This window comes from Nanorana parkeri, unplaced genomic scaffold (assembly GCF_000935625.1).
Source record: "Nanorana parkeri isolate BGI_ZX_2015 unplaced genomic scaffold, ASM93562v1 scaffold852, whole genome shotgun sequence".
NCBI classification, from domain to species: Eukaryota; Metazoa; Chordata; class Amphibia; order Anura; family Dicroglossidae; genus Nanorana; species Nanorana parkeri.
In genome coordinates this window covers 278,992-305,661 of record NW_017307120.1, presented here as the reverse complement: position 1 = coordinate 305,661, position 26,670 = coordinate 278,992, and the positions used below count along the sequence as shown (strand labels likewise).

The 26,670-nt window shown below is 45.0% G+C and overlaps 1 protein-coding gene across 1 annotated transcript; it reads left to right on the top strand.

Moving 5' to 3' along the window:
• The first annotated feature begins 9,739 nt into the window (after window positions 1–9,739).
• KDELR3 (KDEL endoplasmic reticulum protein retention receptor 3) lies at window positions 9,740–26,224 on the top strand. Its single transcript, XM_018565490.1, has 5 exons — window positions 9,740–9,879; window positions 13,977–14,077; window positions 17,550–17,708; window positions 23,333–23,585; window positions 26,025–26,224. The coding sequence occupies exons 1-5, from the start codon at window positions 9,789–9,791 to the stop codon at window positions 26,063–26,065; spliced, it is 645 nt and encodes a 214-aa protein (XP_018420992.1). The 5' UTR covers window positions 9,740–9,788; the 3' UTR covers window positions 26,066–26,224.
• Window positions 26,225–26,670: the final 446 nt, after the last annotated feature.

The window sequence follows — 26,670 nt, the reverse complement described above, 5'->3', positions numbered from 1 at the left end:
GCCAGGATGCGGAAATGGAGGCAGCAGGGACAGCAACAGTGAGAATAAAAGGGAAAAGTGTTTTGGTTTTTATTAAGTTAACACATATAAAATGAATGTATCGATTTTATCAGTAACATCTGCTTTGGGTATTTGGTAGTACTCTGTGATCCAGGTCTGATTAATTTTTTTAACCTTCAGCCAGTGTTGTATCCTTGACACACAGCAGCCTTACAAGGGAAATGTCACGCCTGCTCTGATTGTAACAGATAGGATCTCAACTGCGGAGGTTATAAGCTGAGGTAAGTAGGAGTTGAAGGCTTCTCAGGCGTGAATCTCAGGCGTCGCTCCCAATCTGTATCGGGGAGTTAGAGATTCTTGCATCATAGCCTTAAAACAAAAATAGAAAGGGGAGAGAGGTGTGGGCTATTGCTTCATAGCTTACAGTCTCTATATAGTAAAGAAAACTTGAATACGGATAGGCAATGAAGAACAATGACCCCGTATTGACAGGTATTGAGCAATGCGAAAATCCCAACAGACAGCTGATAGTAATCCTCTAGATAGTCTATATCACTTAGAGAGGTTGCTTTGCAATATCAAGGATTCGGGCTCCAACTGGAGCAATACTTGCGGTTTGCACAATGTGAAGGATGCAGTGATTCCTGTACTGGAAAAGGAACGATCCGGCTCTGACAATCCAGGGGAGATGGTCCTAGGCTTCAGGAGGCAACAGGCTCTTCTGAACCCAATTGTGGAACGCCATGTTGCCTCAGCTGAGCCTTTAAATACCCCCAGGAAGCAGGAGGAGCCGTCGGCCGGAACGAGCGGCTTCCGCGTTCCACAGTGGAACGCAAGCCTTGCCTCAGCAGAGGGGACGGTCGGAGTGACACTTCCCCGCCGGGACTCGTTACAGGAAAAACATTTTAAAAATAAAATAAAAATAAAAGTATGAACAAAATGTAAACCTGTAAATAATGTTTAACAATAAAATACATTAAAATAGTGATGGGGGATGTTAATGTGGGACAACCCAGAAGAAGAGGAAGGGAGCTGTTTTCACCAGCTGGTATGGAAGTAGTTTAAGTGCTAAGCTGGCATACAGCCACTTAGCGTGTGGGGGTTTTGGGGAAATTTGTTTGCTTACGCTTCAGAAAAAGGCTGGCATGGAAAGGTTGTTACTGGAGATGATGGGTGTGTTGGCAAGAGCAGTTCCGAATTTCAAGGCTTCACTCTCGGGAAGGGCAGTCGGCCTATGCCCATAGAATTGTATGCTTAATTTCTACTGCTCCCTGCTCTTTCCTCTTGTCCCTGGAAAAAGGGTCACACGAAAATGCCAACGAGGCAGGAAAGAGGATTGAAATTAGTCTATGAAAAGGTTACTGTTGAGTCACCAAGGCCAGAAACTGGAGAAAGGGGGTATTTTCAGTAACTTTTCAACATGAATGATTCAGGGGCACTATTTTCTCCATAGTCACTTAAAAAGGAGGAGGACCTGGAAGATAAAGAGGTGAAGAAGAAAGGGGATGAGGAGTAAAGGGAGGAGGAGGCTGAGGTGGGGGAGGAGGAGGCTGAGGTGGGGGAGGAGGAAGAAGTGAAGTAGGAAGGGAAGCAAAAGTAGAGGGAGGAGGAGGAGAAGGTAAAGGAGTAAGGGGAGGGAAAGTACAGGAAGGAGGAGTTGGAGAAGGAAGAGGTCACATTAGCAATGCTTGGCTCAGCACTTACTACCTCCAAGGAGCAGCTGCTCTACCACAATTTTACAATTGTCTGTCAGTTTATTTTGTTTTTTCTTTTTATGGTTCTGATTTGGGGAAGAGCAGACAGCTTATGGCCATAGGACTAGATGTAGTTTTTGTTGCTGCCTGCCCTGACCGTAGGATTTTCCCCCTTTAATTGCTGCTGCATCCAGTTCTCTCTACTTTGTGGAAGGGCAAGCAGCATTCACCCCTGAAACTCTGTTTGGCACCTTAACAGTGCTGGAGCACATTAATAGGCACAGGGATAGGAGAATTGACAAGAGCTGGTAATTGTGATAGGTATATTTTTTTGGAAGGGGGGAGCTGGGTGGCAATTAAAAGTTTAGTTGGTAGCATAAGCAGTATGGGTTTTGTAGTCATTGGTAATCCAAGACTGGTTAATTTTAATGAGATGGATTAGTCTCTCTGTAAGAAAACCTCATACTGCATTGAAGGCCCTCTGAGACAGCATACTGGCTGAAGGGCAAGTCAGAAGATCCAGCGCTTACTGTGCAAGTTCCAGCCAGTGGTCCAGCCTGGACGCCCAATAGTCCAGGGCTTTTTTCTAAATTCTGAGAGTGTCCACACATCAGCCCTGTACCCGATGTAGTAAGCAATCATGCGGTTTAGGAGCTGCCGAAGACTGCTGCCTGGCCACTGTGGTGTAACAAAAAACTCTCAAAACCCTCCTCCTCCTTTTCTTCCTCTGCCTCCTGTTACCTCTGCCTCAGAGGAAAGTAGACAGTAGGCAAAGGATCCTGCTGCCTATAGTCCTTCTCTTTCTCCTACTACTGTGCCTTCAGTTCCCACTCTATGAGGCCAAAGAGTGTGTGTTCCAGGAAGAATATGAGGGATTTATATTTCTAATCCCGACCAGGTCATTTTCAAACCCTGTAGGTTGCCTATTCTAATGTTGCAGAAATGCTGATTTTGAATGATGACCCAATGACATGGTGAATATAAGGACATGCGCCAGGCCAGGTACATGTGTGATTCTTCCCAAAGCAAATGGTGAAGGGTGGCTAGCAGGTTAGTGCTGTTCTCACACAAGGCCTTGTCTGACTGGCAGAGGCCATAAACTCATAGGAGGGACCTGATTCCTTGAGCTGGAATGGAAACAGCTGCAAAGCCAGCAGTTTTGCCAAGCTTGCATTAAGACATTGGGCATGGGGGTGATTTGGGGACATTGTTTTCTTCTCGCTCCAGTGCAGAGCTCTGTGAACTAGCTCTTAGGATAGCAATGGGGCAGTGCTGCCAGATGGCTAAGGACAACTGCTCCTTCCAGTCCTCTGCAAGATGCTCTTGCCCCTGGACAGAATTCTCCCTCACTATTGTTCTGCCTCTACCTTTCCTCCTCTCCAATTGATGGCACCCACAGATGGTTCAACACCTCATCATCCATGACTTCCTCATTGCTGGAGTCCACTTTGCCAGTTTGTGGGGCTATGGAGGGAGCTATACGACATCCCCCGCCACAGGTTTGGATAGGTGGGGAAAGTGGCAGTCACCGTTTTGAGCGGGCAAGGGCAAACTCAGGTGAACTGGGTTCTCATCAAGGCCAGGTTCACCTCTATTGCTGACCCCACACAATAGGAATTCCTAAAAAGGGCTGTCTGAACTTTGGATTCTCTGAACTGTTGTGCCACTCACCATTTTCTTTTAGATCTGTTGTGGATGCTACTTAGACTGGTTTTTTTTACACTATGTTATAATACATTTATTCTTACCCAATTTTTTGGTAGAATATAAAAGACAGGGCTACATTGGGTAAATAGACACCAAACATGTCGAGCTTTAAAATTGTGCGCTAAAAAGTACCATACCCAAAATTGAACATAGGCGACACTTTAAAAGCTTTTACCGCTCATCAGTTTAGTGTTATCGGTGATTAATGGCCCTATGATTATTGCTCTCACTATGACGATCGCGGCGATATGTAACATGTGCGGCGTAATGGGCGCAATCGTAGTTTTCACACTTATGCACACGCGACGCATGTTTGCACACGTGTATGTATGGGTGGGGACTTTAAAAAAAAATTGTGTTTTTTTAATTTCTTTTTTTTGCAACTTTCATTTTTTTCCCTATTTTGTTTTCCCACTTAAATTTATTGTTATCACATAGGGGTCTGTCACATCTCCCATCTGATAGCAAAGAGATGTGACAGGTCCTCTTTATGGAGACAGGTCCTCTTTATGGCTTCATAAGCTTCTCTCCAGCGTCTGGAGCTGGAGAGTGACACAAGAATGCGGAAGTGATGTAATTTACATCACTTCCGCATTCTGACAGCGGAGAGGGGACCTGAGGGAGTTCATGTACCGATCTCCCTCTGATCCCCTGTCACAGAGCCACTATGCTGGTTCCGGGCTCGCACCGGGCACAGCGGAGCGAACGCCCCACCCTCCCTGCCATGCCAGACCACATGCCTTCGGCACTGGGAGGGTGCCCATAGGGACAAGGGCCTTTTCCTCACAAGCCCTGGGGTGTTGGTTGTGGGGGTGCTGGCAGGGGGGCTTATTCACATCAGGGGTACCTCTTTAATAAAGGGGCACCCAGATGCGCCCCCCTCCCTTGTGAATGAGTACGGGGTACATGTACCCCTACCCATTCACTAAAGAGTTAAATTTTAAAAAAAAGAAGAGGCCAGACTTTCAGGGAAAATCCTTTAATTCAAATAAAAAAAGCAATAAAGGATTTTGACAATTCCTTTATTGTAATAAAAAAAAAAACTAGGAGGTACACCGAAACGAAAATGTCAAAACCGAAATACAAAAAATGTCAAGCCAAAACCGTTTTTTTAAATATTTTATTTTTATTTATTTTTTATAAACTTTTAATTTTTTTATATTTTATTTTTGTACAGTATTCATTTTTATTAAATATTTTTATGTTTTACTTTACTTTTAAGGGCAATATTGGGGTCTAAGCAGACCCCTGATATTTCCCTTTTGAAATAGAAAAAGAGATTGGAGGACACAGAGTCCTCAATCTTTTTCTCTGCATCCCCTGTTATAAATGAACAGGAATCCTCTATACTGAGTGTTCCTGTTCATTCATAACATGAGGACAGAGTATGTTTACTATAACCACAATCATGAATGAACAGGAAGTGATGTAGATCACTTCCCATTCATTCATAATTGAGGATATAGTATACATACTATGTCCTCAATTATTTACAATCACAATCATTTACAACAATTTATAACAATCACTGATCGCTGAGTGTTTGTACCTCCCCCTCCTTCCTGACACGTTGTCACAGGAGGCTGAGTGAGCGGAGCTCAACCTGCTGTGACAGCGCTGGCTGTCTCTGCCCTCACTGCTCTCCCGATCTGCAACAGGAGGCTAAGCGGTGCAGGGAGGAGAGACGCCGGCCACTCACAGCGCTCTCCTCCCGCAGCGCTCGGCTGCCTGTGACAGTTTCTTTCGCATTTTGCTAAAAGTGCCATTTTCGGCCGATATGTTTCGGCAACCGATATTTCAGTGCATCCCTAAAAAATACCCCAAAAAATGGATGCACTGACGTAATCCAGGGTCAATCACAACGTCCAGCATTGTCCACAGTGACGTAGACTTGACGAAATAAAAATAAATAAATAAATAGAAATAATAATAAAAAAAACAACCCGACGCCCGGCGACCCATCCGTTCGCGACAAACTCCCGCCGCAGAATGGCAGTTTTACGGCACTTGACAGGTGAGCCATGATTGGGCAAAGTTATCATGACTTTGCCCAACCCTGGCTCTTCAGTGCACTGTGCCGTGATTGGGTTTTAGCCAACCAGGGCTTCACAAGGTTCACCCATCACTACTGCTGATCTCTGACTTTAAGTTTTTTCACCATCATAAACAATTGTCATTTTCTAAAAATGAAAATACCTGTTTTCGCCTTCTTTTCATCTTTTGTTAAATCTCAGCTGTTCTCCTGCAACCTTTTTGCAGCTACTTTATTTCTATATGAATACACTCCTGTGATGGCTGCATGGCATTTCTTAGGGCAGGTTTCCTGTTGATAAGAACAGCAGACCATCCCTGTTGAATAAATGTTAGCACACTCATTTGTCATCTCCTTTGGGAAGCCTGTATGACAAGGTGAAAACACAAAAGCCCAATAGTGAGAAAGAGACGGCACTGTGCCTCTAAAACAAAAGTGCAAGGATCTTGAAAGATATATAGATATGAGCTCTACAGGTGCCACCACGAGAGTGACGCTGCCCTCTGCCAGGCTCTTAGCAACCTGAGACGCTCTAGCTGGTCTTGTTTAAAACTCCAATTTCTCGAGATCCCCAACGACATCATGTCTGGTTGACTTTTGGTTTTGGGTGAGTTGGCTCTAGTGCACGTGTGCCACCCGCGGCATTTTCCTAATTCTCATCAAGTTCGACAATGCTCTTATAATCACCTAAGATGAGACTAATCTGTTATTAATTTGAGTTGTCCCACTCAGTATGGCCACCAGAGTCAGGCAAGTGTTCTCCTGTGCAGATGTGGTACACAGAATTAGGTCTCGTTCACACCTAGGCGTATTGCATATGCGCGTCTTTCGTGCGTTTTTTTACCGCGATTCGTGATAAAAAAGTTGCGCGACCGTCGCGCGTTTCCGAAGGCTACTTGGCTGTATCCCAATGGAAACGCACAACAAAACGGCCCAAAGTAGTACCTGTACCTTTTCAGGCGTGGGCCGTTTTGTAGCGCGTTAGGGACGGGCGGAAATACGCCAAGGTGGGAACGAGACCATTGAATACAATGGGATTTATATTTTTGAGCGTTTTGTAGAGCGTTCGTTGAGCGTAGAACGCGCTACAAAACGCTCAGGTGTGAACGAGGGCTTAGAGAACTTGATAAGGCTTCTGAAGCCACGCAGGTGCAGTGAAGAGCATTGTCGAATTTGATGAGAATTAGGAAAATGCTGTGCGTGGTGCACGCACTCGAGCCAACTCATCCAAACCGCTTACTGGCAAGTCAACTGGACGTGGCATCGTTGGAGATCTCAAGAAATTGGAGTTTTCAAAAGAACATCAGCGTCCAGCCCAGCTGGGCGGGATGCTGGCCAGAGCATCATAGGTTTCTAAGATTTGAACAGGGAGATGATTGTTGTTGTTTTCTAGCCGTTGGCCCTATGACGATAATGAGGTTTGAGTCAATTAATATTAAATATATCTATCTAAAGCAAATGCAGTCTTTCATTGTAGGTGACCTTAGCCTAAGGCCTTGTTCACACCAAGCGCGGAGCAGATCCGGACCAGAGCAGGTGCAGACCGGATCAAAACTGCGTCCAATGTATTCCTATGGTATTTTGACCTCCAGTTCACATCGCAGCGTGCGGATCCAGACCAGATCCAGACCGGATGAAAAAAATGCGGCAAGCCCTAATTTACCTGCTCTGGATCTGGTCTGGAACGCATCAAAAACGCATCTAAAATGCAAAAACGCATCAAAAACCCATGCAAGTGCCTGAAAGCCCATGTTAAACTTGAAAAAAAAAAAAATATATATTTTTTTTAACCAAAACCGGCCCTAAACGCATCAAAAACGCGGCACAACCCACTACACTGCGTGTGCAGAAACCTGACCGGATCTGGTCTGCATTTGGTGTGAACAAGGCCTGACTCTTCATTAGGTCTCTTCAAATCCCAAAAAAACAGATCTGCTAATCTGCGCCTGTAATCTGTATAGTTCTTTATTGAAGCAGTAAAACTGATCGTTATCTAGAGTTTCCTCTGGACCTGAGGGGGATCAGCTTCAGGCTAGGTTCACACCTAGGCCATTCAGATGCCGAGCTGCTTTCGCGCAGTCTATGGGACGCAAACCACATGACAACCGGCCGAAAATTGCTCCTGCAGCTTTTCGTGCGACAAGCGTTTTTGGTCGCCCGACAAACCGCAAAGGTGTGAGCAGTCACCATTGACTTCAATGCGAATCTGTGTTTTGTGCGATATTGCGCCACTTAAACCACGCAATAAATCCCCTAGGTGTGCACCGGCCCTTAATTACTTCTTTATGAGCGGTGTCATAAACCACTAACGCATTGAAATGCTTTTGCCCAGCTCAGCTAATCCCCTGATAAATGAGCAAGTGAGAGCTTTAGATAAACACCGGAGGGCCGAATTACAATATCTAACTCATAACATATTATAATATCAATTCCATAACTTGGAATTGAACAGTGTTATTGTGTACATCGGGTTCGGGCCGGGCGCACGTCACAGTCCCGTCCAGTAACTGGCAACCAGCGACATCACTGGTTGCCAGGAGCTGGGCGGGAAGCCAGCCAGAGCTTCCTAGATTGCTCACAGCTGGGCAGGGAGATATGTATGGCCCTTACACATCTCCCCACCTGACTCTTAGCAATCTGGGAAGTTCTGGCTGGAAAGCGGGTGGCATGCACACTGCAAACATTGTGCAGCAGAGCGGTATACAACAAACATGTCGCTCTGCCTGCTACCTCCCCATGATGGAAAGAGATGCCGTCTGAGGCAACAGCCTCATTGAGGGCCCTGTCACACCATCAAGAGTGCGCACCAGTGCATTCAGCCTCTGGAACACACTGGAACGCAGACCGGACGGCTCACTTTGTTTTGGGGTGGGTGGGGGGGGGGCGTGGCACATTAGTGCTTGCCTTCTGGTCCAGTGCGATCTGCAAAAAATAGTGCATGCAGCATTTTTTGCAGATCACATTGGACCGGAACGCAGGCACTAATGTGCCACACGTTCGGGTGCTGGCGATCGCACCACAGGTGGGGTGTGTGGCTTTAGTGCTATTGAGTTCAATGCACTGTCATGCATTTGCACGGGGTAAATCATGCTCTGTGTCTCCAGGTTTGTAGCCAATTCCAGAGCTACGGCCCTAAAAAGGTCCCACCCAATTTTTACAAAGCTGTACCTCAGCTGCCAAATTTCTAATGCTTTCTGTCAGTTTGTGGCCTATTCTGGTGCGCCGTCACCGTAAGGGTGTCACACATGGGGGAATTTATCAAAACTGGAGCACACAGAACGGAAGCAGTTGCCCATAGCAACCACTCAGCTCCTCTTTTCAGTTTGTTCAGTTAAGCTTTGGAAATGGAAGATATAACTGATTGGTTGCCATGGGCTCCAGATTCTGCCTGCTCCATTTTTTATAAATTCGCCTCACTGTTACTGCACCAGGACCTCAGAGGCAACATTTGTATTGTATGCTGCAAAGTAAAATCCTCCATCTGGCAGTGCCCAGCTCCCCCTTGGCTATTAGCCTTGGATTGATTATCAAGATTTGCCCCCTACAGACTTCAATGGAGTTTGATTTTAATTTTGGGACTTTATCAGGTTTACACATACTTTACATATGCAAATGAAAAAGAAAATATTAAAGACCATAAAGACAGGCCTGGCCCTTTTCACTCATTTATCCTCTGCTCGGACTCATCTGTAGGTACGAGCAGATATCACTCACAGATTCCAGGTAGAGAGAACGGTATTGTGTCGAATTCCGTTCCGCGTCGACACAACACCGGCAGCAAAGTTTTTCCTAGGATTCAGCTATATGAACACAGAATACAGCTAGAGAACTACTGAGGACTCAGTCAGTAGTTTTCTGTCGGCGGGCTTCCCCATTCCCTTTAAACTGGCTGATGTGGTGATGTGTAACCTCCCAGCTCCACGTCCCCTCCTCCTCCCCCCTCCGACATGTATTGCCCTGTGTCCAGGCACACATCAGCCACGTCACCCGCGATCTAGCCGGGGAGACACATAGCAGAGGTGCGGAGCTCACCCCGGACACTGCCATTCCTCATCCAGAGATTCACGGCGCCATAACACCTCAACCGCTGCATTAACTCCCCGAACTTCTAAAGCACCGCATCTTCCAGAGCTAAATTCTGCACCCCATCTCCCAGAGCTGACTTCTGCACCCCATCTCCCGGAGCTGACTTCTGCACTACATCTCCCGGAGCTGACTTCCGCACCCCATCTCCCGGAGCTGACTTCTGCACCCCATCTCCCGGAGCTGACTTCTGCACCCCATCTCCCGGAGCTGACTGCTGCACCCCATCTTCCACTGCTTTTTGCACATTTTAGTGACATTTCTGTAAAAAAATGAATATTTTTAGAATTGTAGGGGATGTTTCCCACTTACTAGCTATGATCATTCTGCTGATGAAAATGTGGAAGACCAAGTCCTGTGCTGGTAAGATTGATGGATTGGTGGAGGTGGCTGTAACCATGTCTGTACTGATAATAATTTAGTGTCACATATACACAAATCAGAGATGACTGGGGCTGGGGAAATGGTAGAGCAGGCCAGGAAAAGTTTTGGACTGCAAGCCATGCTTATTTTATGAAATGGGTCGATGGTTTATAGGCATGTATATACACTATACAGTGATGTTCATGACTGTTCTTAAAGGCCAACTCCAGTTAAGTTTTCCCTTGCAGTGGGTCTGCCCTGGAGTTGGGCTGTAAAGCTAAATAATAGGCACAAAAAGTTAAATATATTCCTCAATGGCTGCAAAGGATAGAAATCCACTGTATGCACCAAAAGCCCAGCAGGCCGGTTAGCTGCTGGAACGCACACTGTATGCCTCTCTGCGCTTTGGAGCGGGAGGGGGCATGACGGTGCATTCAAGTCAATGGCACCGCAGCCACGCCTCCTGGCCCGCAGTGCGATCACCCGCACCGGAATGCGTGGCAAAGCAATGCACACGCTTCGGTCCAGTGCGATCACAAAAAATAATGCATACACTATTTTTTGCGATTGCACTAGACCGAAACGTGGGCATTGCGGGTGGGGGTGTGTGGCCGTGGTGCCATTGACTTGAATGGCACCGCCACGCCCCCCTCCCACCCCAGAACACAGGGAGGCTTACAGTATACGATCCAGTGTGTTCCAGCTAACCATGCTGGATCGCACTGGAATTGGTGTGAACGGGCCCTAAATTGGCAAGGTGTATTTAAAAGTCTTTGTGGGAGTTTTTAGGGACATTTTCATGGGGGGGGGGGGGGGGGGGGGAATGCTGCTGCATGCACTTTTTTCTGGTCTGGAATGCACAAAATCCCCATGCGAATGCACTGGAACACACTGGACTGCACCTTTTAAGTAAAAAAAAAAAAAAGTGGAATGTGGCAAAAACGCAGCAAAAACTCTGTGTTAGCAGATCTGCTTCGGACATGGTGTGAACAAGCCCTAACACCCCATTCACACTGAGCGACGTGGATATTGCGTGTTTTTCCGCGCGCTGAGCGGCTTTGAGCGACATTGCGCATTTTATCGCGCGACGTAGCACGTTTTTTGTGCGGGACTTCATCGCTGCTACATTGGGATCTAACCAATCAACAGCGATCTTGATGTGACATCATTCTTTCCTTCCATTTTGCAGTGCAAATGTAGCGCAATGTCGCTCAATAGCGCCGGTAATGCGCGATTTTGCCCGATACCATAGAGTCTATTGGAGCCGAATCGCGCGACATCCGCACAAAAAAGGGCCAAGTACAAGTGACAAGCTACAGCGATGAGGTACAGGCGACATTGAGCTGTGAACAGCTCCATTAAAATGCATTGGACAAGCTACATAGAGCGATATCGCGCGGAAATATGCGGGATATCACGTCAATAAACCGCTCAGTGTGAATGGGGTGTTAGACAGTAGAAACGAGTTCTTGTGGTGGTTAAATGTAATAGCAAAGAACAAAGCACCCTATATACCACTACAAATGTGAGGTAAAGGCCTTCTTAGAAATTTTAATCCAGTGCAGTTATAACCGGAGCTCCTCTTTAAAGCCCAACTCCAGGCAAACCAAAAAACACCTCTGCAGTGCGGGTGTAGATCCACTGCAGGGGTGTTTTTTTGGTGATCACTTTATGCCTAGGGGGCCCTAGTAAAGCACCTTTACTTACCCGCTCCCCTGGCAGTGAGCGCGCTTCTCCCCTTCGCTCAAGCTAGTGGAATGTCCCTTGGCGTCATCACATCTGATGCGGATCTTTGGAACCTGCATTCCTTAGAACACCAGAGTGAAGGGGGGAAGAGGCTGTATGGAGCGGTTTAGCGGCCCGGAGAGAGCAGCGGGTGTAGCGGCCTGGCAGGAGTGGGGATCAGGTAAGTAAAACAGCTTTTTCTTGTCCCCTAGCTATATACAAGCTTTTAAATAATTTTTATTAACACTTGCAGTGGGGCAATCCCTACTCACCTGAGCTGCGTAGCAGGCTTGCTCTCAGCAGTCTGAGGTCCCTTAAATCAATGGAATGCATGGCATTGCAGTACCGGGTGTTCGGGTGCAGGCTATCGGACTGCAGGCCGGAGGTGCGTTTGGGGTGTAATTCAAATTAATGGCAACGCAAAACACCTTCCACACCAGAATGCGCAGTAGGTGAGATTGCGTGGCACAGTGCGTTATTTGCATGGGACTGTACGATTAACACACTGTACTAGTGTGAACGGACCCTCAAAAACACAGACAGACACACACTCACAGACATTCTCACACACGCATACACACTCCAAAAAAATTATATATATATTATTTTTTTTTAACATCCACTCAGTTTGCCTACCTTGTGAGAACTGGAGTGGATCCCCAGCTTGGGATCCAGTGTGGGCTGCTGTGCTGTGATGTAGCCCCATCCATATGTGCATTGTTTGTACAGGGCACATGTGGGAGCTGTAAGCAATGCATGTATGGATGGAGCTCTCTTTTGGCCATACTTGCAGCCCACCCCACCCAAACCCCAAGCTGACACTCGGCACCAGGCAGCATATTTTGAATGGCTGCTTGGCGCGAGAACTGATGGTGCTGCGCTAGGGGCTGGCTGAGGAGCCTCTCACCTAGAAAAGTGGAAGGCATGCGGTGACCCACTGAACATGGGGTTGCGACCCAGTTTTGGGTCACGACCCACCAGTTGAGAACCAAGGATTTATAGGACATTTTGCTTTTTGGAATGGTAAAGTTAGAAATAGGCTTTTAAAGTGTATGTAAAACCAACACTTTTTTGTTTTAGACAGTAGGAAATGGTTAAAACCTCTATCAGGTTATTTTTTTGCTAAGTGTGTCCCACTGGGGAGCTTTCCCTTAACCAGAGAAGAAACAGGAAATTAGAAGAAATCTCAGAAAATGAATAGAACCCCAATTTAGAGAGTTATCCTAGGACCAGGTGTCCCAAATCAAGTATTTTTCCTCACTTTTTGATCTAATGGCAGCTTAAACTGTTAGATTTCCTATCATTTTCTAGCATAGTGACAATGTTCACCCGGACAAATAGAGGGGTGAATCTCTTTCAATAAAAACACGGCAGAAGATCTTACTCTTCCACACGCTATGCAAAGCTAAAAAAGAAAATGTATTTACATACACTTCTGTTGGTGGAATTCCTAGATAGAATTCTATTTGCGTATCTTTGTGCAATTCACACCGTTCTGTGCTGCCATGATGCAGAACTGGTCTGGACACTTCAAAGTAACTTTGAGAGGAGTTCTTTAGCTGGTTTTCACTTTCACAACAGTGTCAGGAGTGGGACCTGTGTTAGATGATGTACAAGGTTTCTAAACACTGAGACAAAATACACATCAAACTGCCCAAAGTGACACCAGTGCTACAGACCAAACTTTAGCCCAGGGACTCTTTAGGGCCCAGCCCAGCATACCAGTACTGCATCACCCATGCCAATACTGCAATACCCTGCAATGTGGCGAAAAATAAGTAGTGCATGCATTACTTTTTTCACTGCAATGCAACACCTTTAGTGTATGGTGCAGTGCACGGTGCGGTAGCATTTGCCAAGTACATGGATTCCGTGCATTTAGCACAATGCTATGGTGTGAACAGCCCCATAAAGGGGGTTGGGGGGTGTATTGGAACTGGATTCTCTGCAGCAACTGTGGGTACCAGGTGCCTGCAAATACTAGCAATTTTTTTTACAGTATGAAAATACGCCTGTATTTGCCCTGTAATATTCCTGTGTGCATAAGGCTAGGTTCACACCTGCACTACACCACACAACACCCGGGACGCAAGTTTCCCGCCATTGGAATCGTGACGGGAAACCGTGCAATTCGCCCGGCGTGACTGGGGTGCCATTAGAAAATAATGGCACCCACAGCGCGATCGGTTCACACCTTGGCGACTCCTGACCACGTGGCCAGGTGAGGTGTCGCCTAGGTGTGAACCTGCTTTCAGATCTGCCTATTAGTACAAATATATTCATATTCACTCAGCAGCTAGATAGGCTCTAAAGTAGAGGTCCTAATACTAAAAAAATATAAAGTGTCTAATTTTTCATACTTTGTGTTACAGGAATATCGGGGAAAAGCCAGCTACTGTTTGCCCTTGTGTTTACCACACGTTACTTGGATTTGTTTACTATGTTCCTATCAATCTACAACACTGTCATGAAGGTAAGGAACTATCGGGTGGAGCTGATAATATCATTTTAGATAAACACCAGAGTAGGAATGGCGTTAAAGTGGAGTTTTTGGAGCCAAAGCTGAACTGAAATTTAACTGGAGTTGACATGATGCAGCTTTTTTTCAGTGCTCTTCACATGAGCGTATCTCAATTGACATACACATAACATACACACGCTTAAATGTAGAATAATATAGGTCAATATGTAATTTATTTTGTAGTAGCAAAACAAATGTCTGAATTGCTTAAATGTACTTTCTTGGATTTCTTTTCTACTATGCCATTTTAATGAATGTCTTACTCAATGTCTTGTGATGTAACTTCATGTAAAAATTAGGGATGCACCGATATATCGGCCGCTGAAACATATCAGCCGAAAATTGCACTTTTGGCTAAATGCCGAAAGTGCAATTTTCCTGCCGATACATCGACGCATCCCTGCCTTCTTTCCTCCCTGCTGGGCGCTGCTGTGTCCCAGCGGGGAGGAGAGAAAGTCTGACAGCCGGCCGAGCGCTGTGGGAGGAAAGCGCTGTGAGCAGCCGGCGTCTCTCCTCCCACACCGCTCAACCTCCTATCACAGTCTGGGAGAGTGGTGTGTGGGCGGAGACAGCACGCACTGTCACAGAAGGCTGAGCTCTCCTCCCTGCACCACTCACTCAGCCTCCTGTGACAGCTGTCAGGAAGGAGAGTCAATGCAAACACTCAGCGATCGGTGATCACTGAGTGTTTGTAGATAATTGAGGACATGGTATGTTTACTATATCCTCAATTATGAATGAATGGGAAGTGATCTACATCACCTCCTGTTCATTCATGATTGTGGTTATAGTAAACACACTCTGTCCTCATGTTATAAATGAACAGGAACACTTGTCCACTCGTTCTTGGACTGAGAGCCCGACAGTACCAGGAGAGAGGAGGGGACCCAGCGGCATACCGCATCCTGCCGGGTGAACGTCCCCTCCTCTCTCTGTCGGCGTCCATCACCAAGATGGCCGGCAGCAGGCGTCAAAAAGACCACTGCGCATGCGTGACCCCAGGTGACACCCAGCCTCGCAACGCCACTGAGTGCATGCACATACCGATATATCGGCCGCTGAAACATATCAGCCGAAAATTGCATCGCATTGCGTCGTGAGGCTGGGTGTCACCCGGGGTCGCACATGCGCAGTGGTCTTTTTGATGAATGCCTGACGTCACAGCCGGCTCCACCCAGTTGTTATTTATTGGCTGGGACCTACGAGAAGACTCGGCCAATAGGAAACAGGATGTGCGTCATTTTTTTTTTCTTTTAAATATTTTACATTTTTTTTAAATTTTCCTATTTTTTTAAACAATTTTTCTAAATTTTTACTCATTTAGGCAACGGCAGTGTATAGTGGGCCCGGCCAGGAGGCAGGCGGAAACTGCCGTCGCCGTTTTAACAAACCCGCATCCACTTCCATGCGGGCTGAAAGGGGCTCGGGGGTCGCTGAGCTGACGGGCCCCATCTTTTGGCAATGCCCGTATGCTCAGTCCGCCCCTGGTAGGGGCCCAGCCGGGAAGATTGTGAGCTCTGCTCCTGACCGGGCCCCCCCGCCCGCATCGGTCGCTATGGCGGAAGTTCCGCCCCTGAGCCCAGTGACAACTACTCCCCTGCTTATATTAGCCAGAGTCCTGATCTAATAAAAACAATTACTGGGTCTCTGGGCTGTTGGAAATTTCCTTTTGGCTCCAACGATGGCTTGATGACTGGAGTAGGTGTGTCTTTGTTACCACTTTAATCACACAGCAGCCCCAACAGCACACCAGAGCTTTAGAGAAGAAGATAGTTGAGAGTAGGTATGGGCTCTGTTCTCCTCCAGCTCCCTCCTCTGGCCACTAAGTATGTGTATGGCAAAAGGGAGATAGAAACCACAGGCTACTATTGGACTGCAGGTCTGAACCAAGGTAAGGAAAGTAGAGAGAGGCAGTACAGTTACTGTTCGCTTATTGTAACAAATGCCCATATGTGGGCTACATATTGTAACATTTTATCAATGAACAGGAATCCTCTATGAGTGTTTCTGTTCATTGATAACATGAGAACATTGTTTGTTTACTATAACTACAATTATGAATGAATGGGGGTGATGTAGAGGTGATGTAGATCACTCCCATTCATTCATAATTCAGGATATAGTTAACATACCATATCCTCAATTATGTACACACACTCAGCGATCACTGATCGCTGAGTGTGTGTACATTGCTTTTCTATCTGACACGCTGTCACAGGAGGCTGATTGAGCGGTGTAGAGAGGAAAGCCCAGCCTCCTGTGAAAGCGCTCTCTCCGCCCCCACACCGCTCTGCCGGACTGTGATAGGCGGCTGAGCGGTGTGGGAGGAGAGACGCCGGCCGCTCACAGCGCTCTCTTCCTGCAGCGCTCGGCCGGCTGTCACTTTATTTTCTCCCCGTAGAGAAGAAGATAGTTGAGAGTAACAAATTCAAATGCGTGCGTTAACACAAAATATTGGAATGGACAGGTGTGAATCCAGCAAGAATCAGATGCTAGGTGGCTTACTTGGAAGTTGTTGTTGACTCCCCATTGTTTTCCAGGCTGTAAATGTGGTAACAACAGGTAAAAAGCTTATAATGTTTTCATACACTATATGCTAGAGAGGATGTGCATTTTCCAAAGGAAGCAGGACCTTTTAATGGTCAGATTATTTGCAGATGAAAAAAGCAAACAACCATGTTATATTGAAGCATCTATTCATTATTTTATAATTTTAAGTATAGTGCAAAACCACTAATAAATTACTTTTTGTTAAAAGGCTAAGTGCCATTAACTTAGCCAACACTGTAAATTTATATATTCCATTTGTATCAGAGAATGTTACTATTGTGTTAAAATATTACATCATTGTACCGGCTGCTTCAACACATCATGCAGTATAAAGTAAACAATAACTGAGGGTTTGTGTTAATGACCATTGGAGAGGCTACCTATGACCCACATTTATTGGGCTGTACTCAGCTCAGTTTGAGTGCCCCTTAAGCTGGAGAAGCGGCACTTGTATAAGTACAACAAAAACAAGTATATTTAAAGGCCATCTATGAAAGCCCTATGACTGTTGAAATTACTTCCACTGGCTTTCCAGCTAAACATATTGGGGGAATTTATCTGGAGCAGACAACATCTGGAGCAGTTGTGCATGGCAACCAATAAGCTTCTCTCTTCAGTTTGTTCAGTTGAGATTTGAAAATGAGACAGAGAAGCTGATTGGTTGTCATGCACAACTGCTCCAGATTTTGTCTGCTCCCGTTTTGATAAATTCCCTTCTATGTTACCCCAACCTCTGTAGCTGTAGGGCCATAGTGTTTATGGCACGCTAAGTCTGTATATCATAATTTAGTAGATATTGTTTTCATTCTAGAAATGTGTTGTGAATGAAAACATGTTTAAACATTACTATATAAAGTTGGTGCTTCTTTTTCAGGTCATCTTCCTTATTTGTGCGTATGTCACAGTATACCTCATCTACATGAGGTTACGCAAGACGTATGATAGTGAAAATGACACATTTCGTTTGGAGTTTCTGCTAGTACCAGTTATTGGGCTGTCATTCCTAGAGAACTACAAGTTTACACCTCTGGAGGTAAGAAATACTGCCTATAAAATACAATTTTGACGAGAACTGAAATTCTTTATTATAAAAGATGCACAGTAATAGTCTGGGGCCGAGTGTTTGTTTCTCTGTGTAATAAGCACAGCTGTGGTTAATGCTGATGCTGCACTAGATGTCGGTAGAGGCAGTAGTTTTTATATAAATGTGTATTGCTGAATAGAACAGTTTACATTTAAAGTTTCACATGCAGCCAGGTCTGGAAATCAGGTATGATACTGTGTTTGCCAGAAAGGGTCATTAAATTAGTGGTCTAGTCTGGTCCGGGAGCCAAATAATGTATTAATATGGCTAGTATTCCAGGGCCTGTGCCTGTATATTATTCCATTAATATAGAGGCCCATGCAGTAATTCAAATGTAAAGAATTTTCATGCAGGAAACACTCTATAAGGCTTATGTATGAAAAGCAGAATCCTTGTTTCATTTTTGAATACTGCACAAATGACAATTGGAAAAGCAAACCAGTTACAACAGAACATTTTTCATTTACTTCCGGTTTCACCAAGAGACTTTCCTGTTAACACATTTTTGATTCATGGGCACTTTTGTGTTATGATGACCTATATACAAGGAACACTTTTTAGGCTGGGTTCACACCTGGGCGTTCCTAATAGGCGAGTTTTATGCACATTTTTAGCAAGTTTTTTAGTCCAATGATGAAACGCGCGTTCGACGCTCGTTTTTTAACCTCCCTGGCGGTATGATTTTTTTCCCCCTCTATCTTTTTTAAACTTTCAAACTTCCCGCCGGTTCCGCCCCCCTGCGACGCGAACGCTCGCAAGGGAAGGAACCCGGAAGAGGGCAGCGGCCGGAGGACACAGGGATCGCGGACAAGGTAAGACCTACGCTGTATTTCCGAGTGTGGCTCAGGGTTACCGCTTTGTTAACCCCGAGCCACACTCGGGAATACCAATGGATACGTGCTGAAATCCACCCCAAAGAAGCTCCTGTACTATTTCGGGCGTAGGGTGTTTTTCAGCGCAACAAATCGCGTTGAAATACGCCCAGGTGGGAACCATGCCCATAGGGATTCATAGGATTTCACTTCTTGAGCGTTTTTCAGCGCTTCGATCAGCGCAGAGCGGGGGATCGGTAAATATCATTGATATTTACCGGTCCTCTTTGTGTGAAGGACAAACACTAGAGCGATCGTCTGATCACTCCAGTGTTTGTAAATAACTGGGGACACATAGTACTATGTGTCCCCTTGGATCACCTTGGATGCTGGTACCCGGCCTCCTCCACGTCAGGGCCGGCGATGCTGGTACCCGGCCTCCTCCACGTTCGGACCGGCGATGCTGGGACTAAGGCCTGCTCCACGTCCGGACCGGCGATGCTGGGACCCGGCCTCCTCCACGTCCGGACCGGCGATGCTGGGACCCGGCCTGCTCCACGTCGGGGCCGGCGATGCTGGTACCCGGCCTCCTCCACGTCAGGGCCGGCGATGCTGGTACCCGGCCTCCTCCACGTTCGGACCGGCGATGCTGGGACTAAGGCCTAGAATACTATTCTGCCTTAGGGACATGTATCCTGCTTTGTGGACATGTATTCTCAGAATATGGTATTCTCAAAATGGTCATTGGTATCGGCAAGTACATGAATGTCAGGATCCAGAGCACCCACAGGTGGTGCTGGAGCCAGGTCCTGCAGTTCCTGTGCTCGCCTGCGGGTGTCTCCAGCAGCCAGGGACTGTAAGGAACCTGCAGCTCCAGTACTCACCTGTGGGTGTGCCCCAGCTGTGACTGATCATCCCATCACCTGGTGCTTCCTGGGAGGGTATTTAGGCCCTACCTGCAGTCAGGAAGCTGGCTCAGTATTGTGTCGCCTGCACTTGACTGATTCCCATAAACCTGAACCCTGCTTCCTGAACCCTGCTTCCTATCTGCAGACCGGTCACCGACCCGGCTTGTTACCCGACCACTCTCTTGGATCCTGTTCCTGTACCGTGCTGCGGCCCTCCTGTTAACGTCCCGGCTTGTACCTGACCACTCTTTTATCCTGAGGCCTGCCATATATCTGCAGGCCTGTTACCCCTCCTTGTTGCTTCCCCCTGGCTGTAGGTGTGTGTTTGTCCCAACAGTGGGTTTATTACTTCACTGCTAAACCTGTGGGGGGTTGAGGGGGTTTGTAGTTTTGTTGATGTGTAGCAAATAAACTGTGTGCATAGAACCCTATCCTGTGTGGGCATATTCATTTGGACATCCTGTGTGGGTACCTGCATGTGGTGTGAGGACGCCTGTGCATGGTACCCTGACAATGAAGCACAGTACTTGTACTTGGTCTTAAACGAGTGGTATCGGGACATCCCTAGGCTTGACCCATCTCTGCATTTCAATACAATTACTCTTTAGGGGAAGCAGGGACCTAAGACTATAAATGAGCCCAGGCCTTGCAACAAGCAGAGTAACCAAACAGGTTTGACATGAATGGAATAGTTTGTGTTTCTGCCTGAAGATCCGACTTGTTAAAACATCACCCTTAATTGGAGGAGCAGGTTTGCTTGTTTAGGCCGATCCGTAACCAGGGCAAAGCATGTACAAAGAAATTAAACCCGCTAAAAGGTAGCCGGTTAAAAGAGGTTAACTGAGGATCCGAACAAGCAAATTCATTGCAAAAAGTGTATAAATTTATTTAGAAAAATCAATAAGGACAAAACCATTTGATCATTATCTATCATTAAAAACATTGAAGCATGACAATCAATTTTGTTGATAGACAGCCAAGCGCTCGCCATTTGTGCCTATCAACTGTCTATCAACAAAATTGATTGTCATGCTTCAATGTTTTTAATGATAGGTTTGACATGAAACCCAACGCTTTAAACCCTGAGCAACAGCCCTTGCCAAGGGTAAAATACAACTAACTGTGCCGGAACACCCAAAGTCCACTAACAAGTGATCCCCTGTCACTGACAGCCCCAGAAGACTCTGAGGGGAAAATGTACAGTGAAAGTAGACTACATAGCCAGGCAGTAGGGAGACAAGACACTGACTCCAGACTTACCTACATTACGCTGGTGCTGCAGCTACCTGTAACCACCAAAGCTGCTGTTTACCATCAGAACATAGAAGAGGGTGCAGGGAGGAGAGCCCAAAAAATGTCTTGTGGTATTCATGCCAGCAGTGACAGGAGACTTGGGTCAGAAGAGTCAGCAGCGTCCCCTAGTCACAACCCCTATGTCTGAGCAGCTTCAGAACAAAGAGCTGCAGGGTCCGGGAAGGAGCATCACCCCATCTAGAAATTATAGCTGGTGCCACCAGTCAAGTGGACTTAAACATTCGCGGGCAGGATCATTCATTCACTGCCCAAGTACCACTGAGAGGAAGGTCCCACATCAGGGCAGTCCACCAAGACAGTAAGTCACCTCACAGTTCTGGCCTTCTCCAGGTACTGAGAAAGGGGTTGGGTCCAGACCTCTTCCTTTCCTTAAAGAGGAAAGTATTGGGGGAAAAGGTAGATGGATGAAAGACAACCACCACCAGTCCTGGGCTGAGCCTCCTTTCACCAGGTCCCAAGTGATTAATTTCCTGTTACCTCCTGAAGAAACAAAAATTGGCCAGTTCTCTAGGGACTTCATTTTAAAAGTTTGTGCTGCTGTGTTTCCTGTTCCTGCTGGGGTGAGTGCCTATCTCTTGTGCTATTTTAGAAGATGATTTTGGAAAACTATGTAGAGATTTTACAATCAGATTGTAATGCATGATCAGCGTTATATCTACAGGACTCTTAGTTCTAATTCATTCCGGTTATATAACCTATTTTAGTATTATTTTTGTTGTTAGAAGGGAAATTCAAAAATGATTTAATACAATAGTCTTTTACAAAATATTCCCCAACTTACTAAAGAAAATTAAAGAAGAATTGGGAAGTACTGTCATGTATTTCCTGCATTCATTTCTATTGTGCTTAATGAGGATCAAAATAGTATTAGACCGTTTTACTGTCTATAATACTGTACTACTCTAGCAGCATTGCAAAATAAACTTATGTAAATATTGACAAAAGGTGTGGTTAATGTTAGCTTGTATAGAAGAATAATTAATGGCCAAAAATACACTGTAACAGAATTACCTAACCCACACATCTTTCACTTTCAAGACTGCATAACACTCTCTGAAGAATTCAGAGACTGGATCACAGAACTCAGGTTTACAAATATAATGAATCATAAAAATGCTTTTGTTATTAAAACCCAACTCCATCTTTTTTTTTCTTCATTTGGCCTGAGTGGGGTAGAGATAGAACCTCAGTTGGGTTTTTACTGTTGTCTTTGACTCATTGTTGGTACAGGAAGTGAAGGAAAATCTGCAGTGGGGGCATAGACTGCAACAAAAGCCTTCCTTTTTTTTTATTGGCAAAATAGAACCAGTGACAATCGCCCCCTCATTTCTTGTCCTGCTGTCATAGGGACAGGAAGAAAGGTGAAATCACCCTAACAGCTTCTTCAAGGACAGCACAAAAAACCTAACCCTCCCTCACGCAACCCGGAAATGCAAACAAAAAATATGTACTTAAGACTATAAACGTGAACTGCAGGTGAACAGCTAAATCTACATTCGAAAAAAAAAAATATAATGTATGGGAGCTGTTCTACAATCAAATCTAAAGGAATTCTCTCTCTCAGCACTTCTTTGGACCAGCTCTAGATGTTCTCATCGAGAACAGCAAATTCCCTCCAAGATTCAACCAGAAATAAGAATATAACCTCTACTTTCAACAGTAGAGTGAATGCCTGCAGAAACCGATGAGTGAATCAAGGTGAATCTTGAAGCAAATCTTTAAGACCAGTATCACCGATTGCTCAGTGAATCTTTGATAAATGTAACCCCTAGAGTAGCCTGAACCAATTACAGCATCTGGAACTACTGTAAATATGGTTTTTATCCCAGCATTATGTGATAGTTTTCAACATATGAATAAGTGATTTTTGAATTTGAAAAAAGTCCACTTGGATTAGAGACAGTATTAATACCCTTCTGTGGGGGTGGCAGCAATGCCTTGGTTTTTTTTTTTTTGGGACAACATTGTCCTGTTTTAAATGTGTGGATGATTGGTGTTAGGGTAGGATTGATTACTGCATTCATTTTAAAAGGGAATATGTAATGGTGTCTACATTTACCCTTTTCACTTTTTGTTATTGTTACCTTTTTAACTTTGCATTTAGTTTATATTCAATCACATACAGACACTCCTCACTTAATGACAGAGTTCCGTTCCTACGACTAGGATGTTAAGCGAATTGGTCACTAAGTGAGGAATAAAGGAAATCAGCTCTAATATACAGTACATGACTTAGGTTTGCATACCGCAAATACCAATGCACAGTACAGTAGTGAATACTGACCAACTGCACGAACGAGACAGACTGAAAAAGGGTGATGTGGGATGAGCTTGACGCATGTTCTCATACAGTGTACAATACCAACTGGCCGGAGAGCTGGTTGTAAGTCCGAGCAGTCGTTAAACAGGTAGGTTGTTAAGTGAGGAGAAGCTGTATACCCTTGCATTACCTGGCTGGTGGTAACTTGTACAATTAGACTGTAAGGAGTGTGGACAGCTTTAGTTATGGTTGTAATTAGTGTTATCTTATTTTTCCTAGATCCTCTGGACTTTTTCCATTTATCTGGAATCTGTGGCCATTCTGCCACAGCTTTTCATGATCACCAAGACAGGGGAAGCAGAAACGATTACTACTCACTACCTCTTCTTCCTTGGGCTCTATCGCCTGCTCTATTTGGCCAACTGGATTTGGCGTTACTACACTGAGAATTTCTATGACCAAATAGCTGTTGTGTCTGGAGTTGTGCAGACCATCTTCTACTTCGACTTCTTCTACTGCTACGTAACTAAAGGTGAGGATGTCACAGAACAAACAAAAGATACAAAGTACAATAGAAAATGGGCATAAAACAGGAGGAAACAAAAGTACTCACTCTTATTAACTGATTAGTACCTGCACCTGGACAGCATGAGCCGGATAGGATGAGCAGTGTTAATCGTGCAACTTTTGACGTATGAAAACGCCACCAACCTTGAGAATTTCGTACAATTCCACAGAAGTTTTCTAGCCTGCTGGAAAGTCAAAAGTCGTACGATTGTACAGTATTTGCGGTTGAAAACTGCCCATCAACCTTGCGAATATCAGACGAAAATGCAATCGCAAACGAAAATCGTATGATAAATCGTAAGGTGTATGGGCACCTTAAGAAATGTTACTTGGCGCTGGCAGTTCAAGCCATTTCAACTTAAAGAGCAAATGACCTAACAAGAACAAAATAACAATTAGGTTTATGCAACCATCTGCATATTGAGCTTTAAATTATCACAATTTTGCTGTCCTATTTATCAGATGTATATATATTTTTTTCTCCCTTATTTAGCTTTATTTCCTCTGAGTCTGACATTTCAGGGGATCAGAGATTCCAACTCTTATGCAATAAATAAAGGGGCAGATATAAACCTTTTATTAGTAGAATTGCAAAGTTGTAATAATTAAAGATGTAAAGCTCAGGTTCTTGCATTTGCTCAGATTTTAATGGTTGTCTTTAAGAAGTCAGTTTAGTATAATATTGACAGATGTGCTCTAAGCCAGGGGTGCCCAACAGGTTGATCGTGATCTACCAGGCGATCGCAAATTCTGGTAGATCGCGATTGCATGTTGGATTTGACTGCTCCATTTATCTGGGAGCTCAGCTGTTGCTGGTCAGGTGCAGTTCTCTGACTTGGCTGGCAGGTGGTGCTCTGTCACGGCAGAGCCCCCGACTTTGTGAGCCGAAGTGCACAGAGTTCAGCATGCAGCTACTCCACTGTGGGGAAGCCTGAGAGCCAGGCCCTGGGGCCACACACATCAGACACAGGGCCGGGTGAGTAGTGTTCTTTATCATAGGGCGGGGGCACACCCTAACAAGCAAATATAAAAAGTGCACTGCGCTATGAGGGTGAAAACTTTTGTTATAAACCACTATATAAAATATGCAAACCACTATATACAAATTAGTGCATTGATCCATCTACTATAGAGTTAAACTCTCATTCCAACACTATATACAGAAAAGTCATAATCCATCCATATCTACAAAGTGATTATTATTATACAGGAGTTATATAGCGCCAACAGTTTGCGCAGTGCTTTACAATATAAGGAACACATTACAATACAATTCAAGACAAGATGGTAATATATGGTGATATACTTTGAAATAATAGTGTATATATAAAGTTCCTAAATAGATAATTCTTAAGACTCCAATCTATCCGGTGCTCTTTAGTGATATGTGAAATAAGTAAATCCATATATTTAGCTACTCAAGTTCATCACCGTGATCCAAGACCCGGCTTAAGACAAAAAAACAACCACTACTCCGTGTTGTGTTCTGTGCTGTAATCCACCTCCAGTGAAGTGAGAAAAGATCTGCACTCACCGGAATTAGATGACTACTTTTTACAGGATGTCCATATCTCACTTAGTGCGGTATCTGTTTCCTGGATTCCTCCCAGTATTCATTCCATCCAAGAGGTTTCACTGCTAGTATTCCCAGGAATGCAAGCCGTTGTTCTCCATTTAATCCAAAAAACAGATAGAACCTCATCGTGTAGTATAAAAACTGCGCTTTATTAAAAATGATATATAAACTACTCACTTTTGCCCATAAAAACATTAACATGTAATTGTGTATTGCAGCCTAGGTTATCTCTACCCCCTATACACAGCCATACCAGACACACATCTCCATAGACAGCTGCTTGTGTATCGCATGTGTCTGCAGAATCTATATTATAGTTGGCATTGGCTAGATTGAATGCTGCAAGCTCTACAGACCATGCCCTTACCTACAGGGCTGTGCCCTCACCTTCAGACCATGCCCTCACCTACAGGACTGTGCCCCCACCTGCAGACCATGCCCTTACCTACAGAACTGTGCCCCCACCTACAGACCATGCCCTCACCTACAGGGCGTGCCTTCACCTACAGACCATGCTTTCACCTACAGACCGCTCACCCACCTGCAGACTATGCCGTACCAACAAGACTGTGCCGTCAGTTACACACCGAGATTAGGAACTTTGGGAGGTTTTTCTTTTTTTTTTGCGTTTGGCCCATTCACAATAGTACAGAGCATTCATCGCAATTGCAGCTACCCTGTGATCTGTTGCGGGAGATGCGTTGCGGTGCCATTCGTTCGTAGATCTCATTGAGCTGGTCACATAAAAAGTAGATCTTAACACAAAAAATTGTGGGCACCCCTGATCTAAGCTAATAGCTAATTTGTGTATATTGCTTCACTTTCTAGTTCTCCGAGGGAAGAAGATGAGTCTCCCCATGCCAGTGTAAAGGACCAGGACTTCAGACTTCAGCTGACAAAGGTTATGCCCTCACCAACAAGCCATGGACTTAAAGTAACAGAGGGCAGTTTCACTCCTAATTAAGTGTGCTCTTTAACTCCTTCCACAATGTGGCAATAATGGTACATTTGTTTTTCTGTTCTTTCATTCATTTTACTGGTCAAATATAAAAAATATATATTTGGAATACATACTTGTAAATATCTTGTAAGTTGTGTCATTTAACTAAGCATTTGCAGAGTCCAAAACACAATTTATAGCTATCTGGCAATAATAATAATAGAAGAATGTATTTAGATCAATTTGTTATCTTGTTAAAGCTGAAATCTGTTCTTTAGTGTTTGCAATTACAAAATGACATTGTCACATACAAAGCAGGACCAGCAGTCCTGCACTGTACTTGAGGATGCCAAGGGTCCGCCCACATCTGGAAGCATCGGAGAGAAAATGAGAGCCGGCCAGACTTAGGAATTATGTATTACAGCTTATTCCTCTTTAACTAGACTTAATGGGCAGTTAACCCTTGCAGTGCAAGGGGATGCAAGGGCATTTTTTACTACAATTCTGTAGTTCAACATTAAAGTGTAAAGCATG

What these genes read in the sequence shown, in the direction of transcription:
- KDELR3 (XM_018565490.1), top strand. Translation starts at nt 9,789, where the DNA reads ATGAATATTTTTAGAATTGTAGGGGATGTTTCCCACTTACTAGCTATG. An exon ending in GAAGACCAAGTCCTGTGCTG is followed by an intron (nt 9,880 to 13,976) that starts GTAAGATTGATG and finishes TTTGTGTTACAG; the next exon opens with GAATATCGGGGAAAAGCCAG. An exon ending in TCTACAACACTGTCATGAAG is followed by an intron (nt 14,078 to 17,549) that starts GTAAGGAACTAT and finishes CTTCTTTTTCAG; the next exon opens with GTCATCTTCCTTATTTGTGC.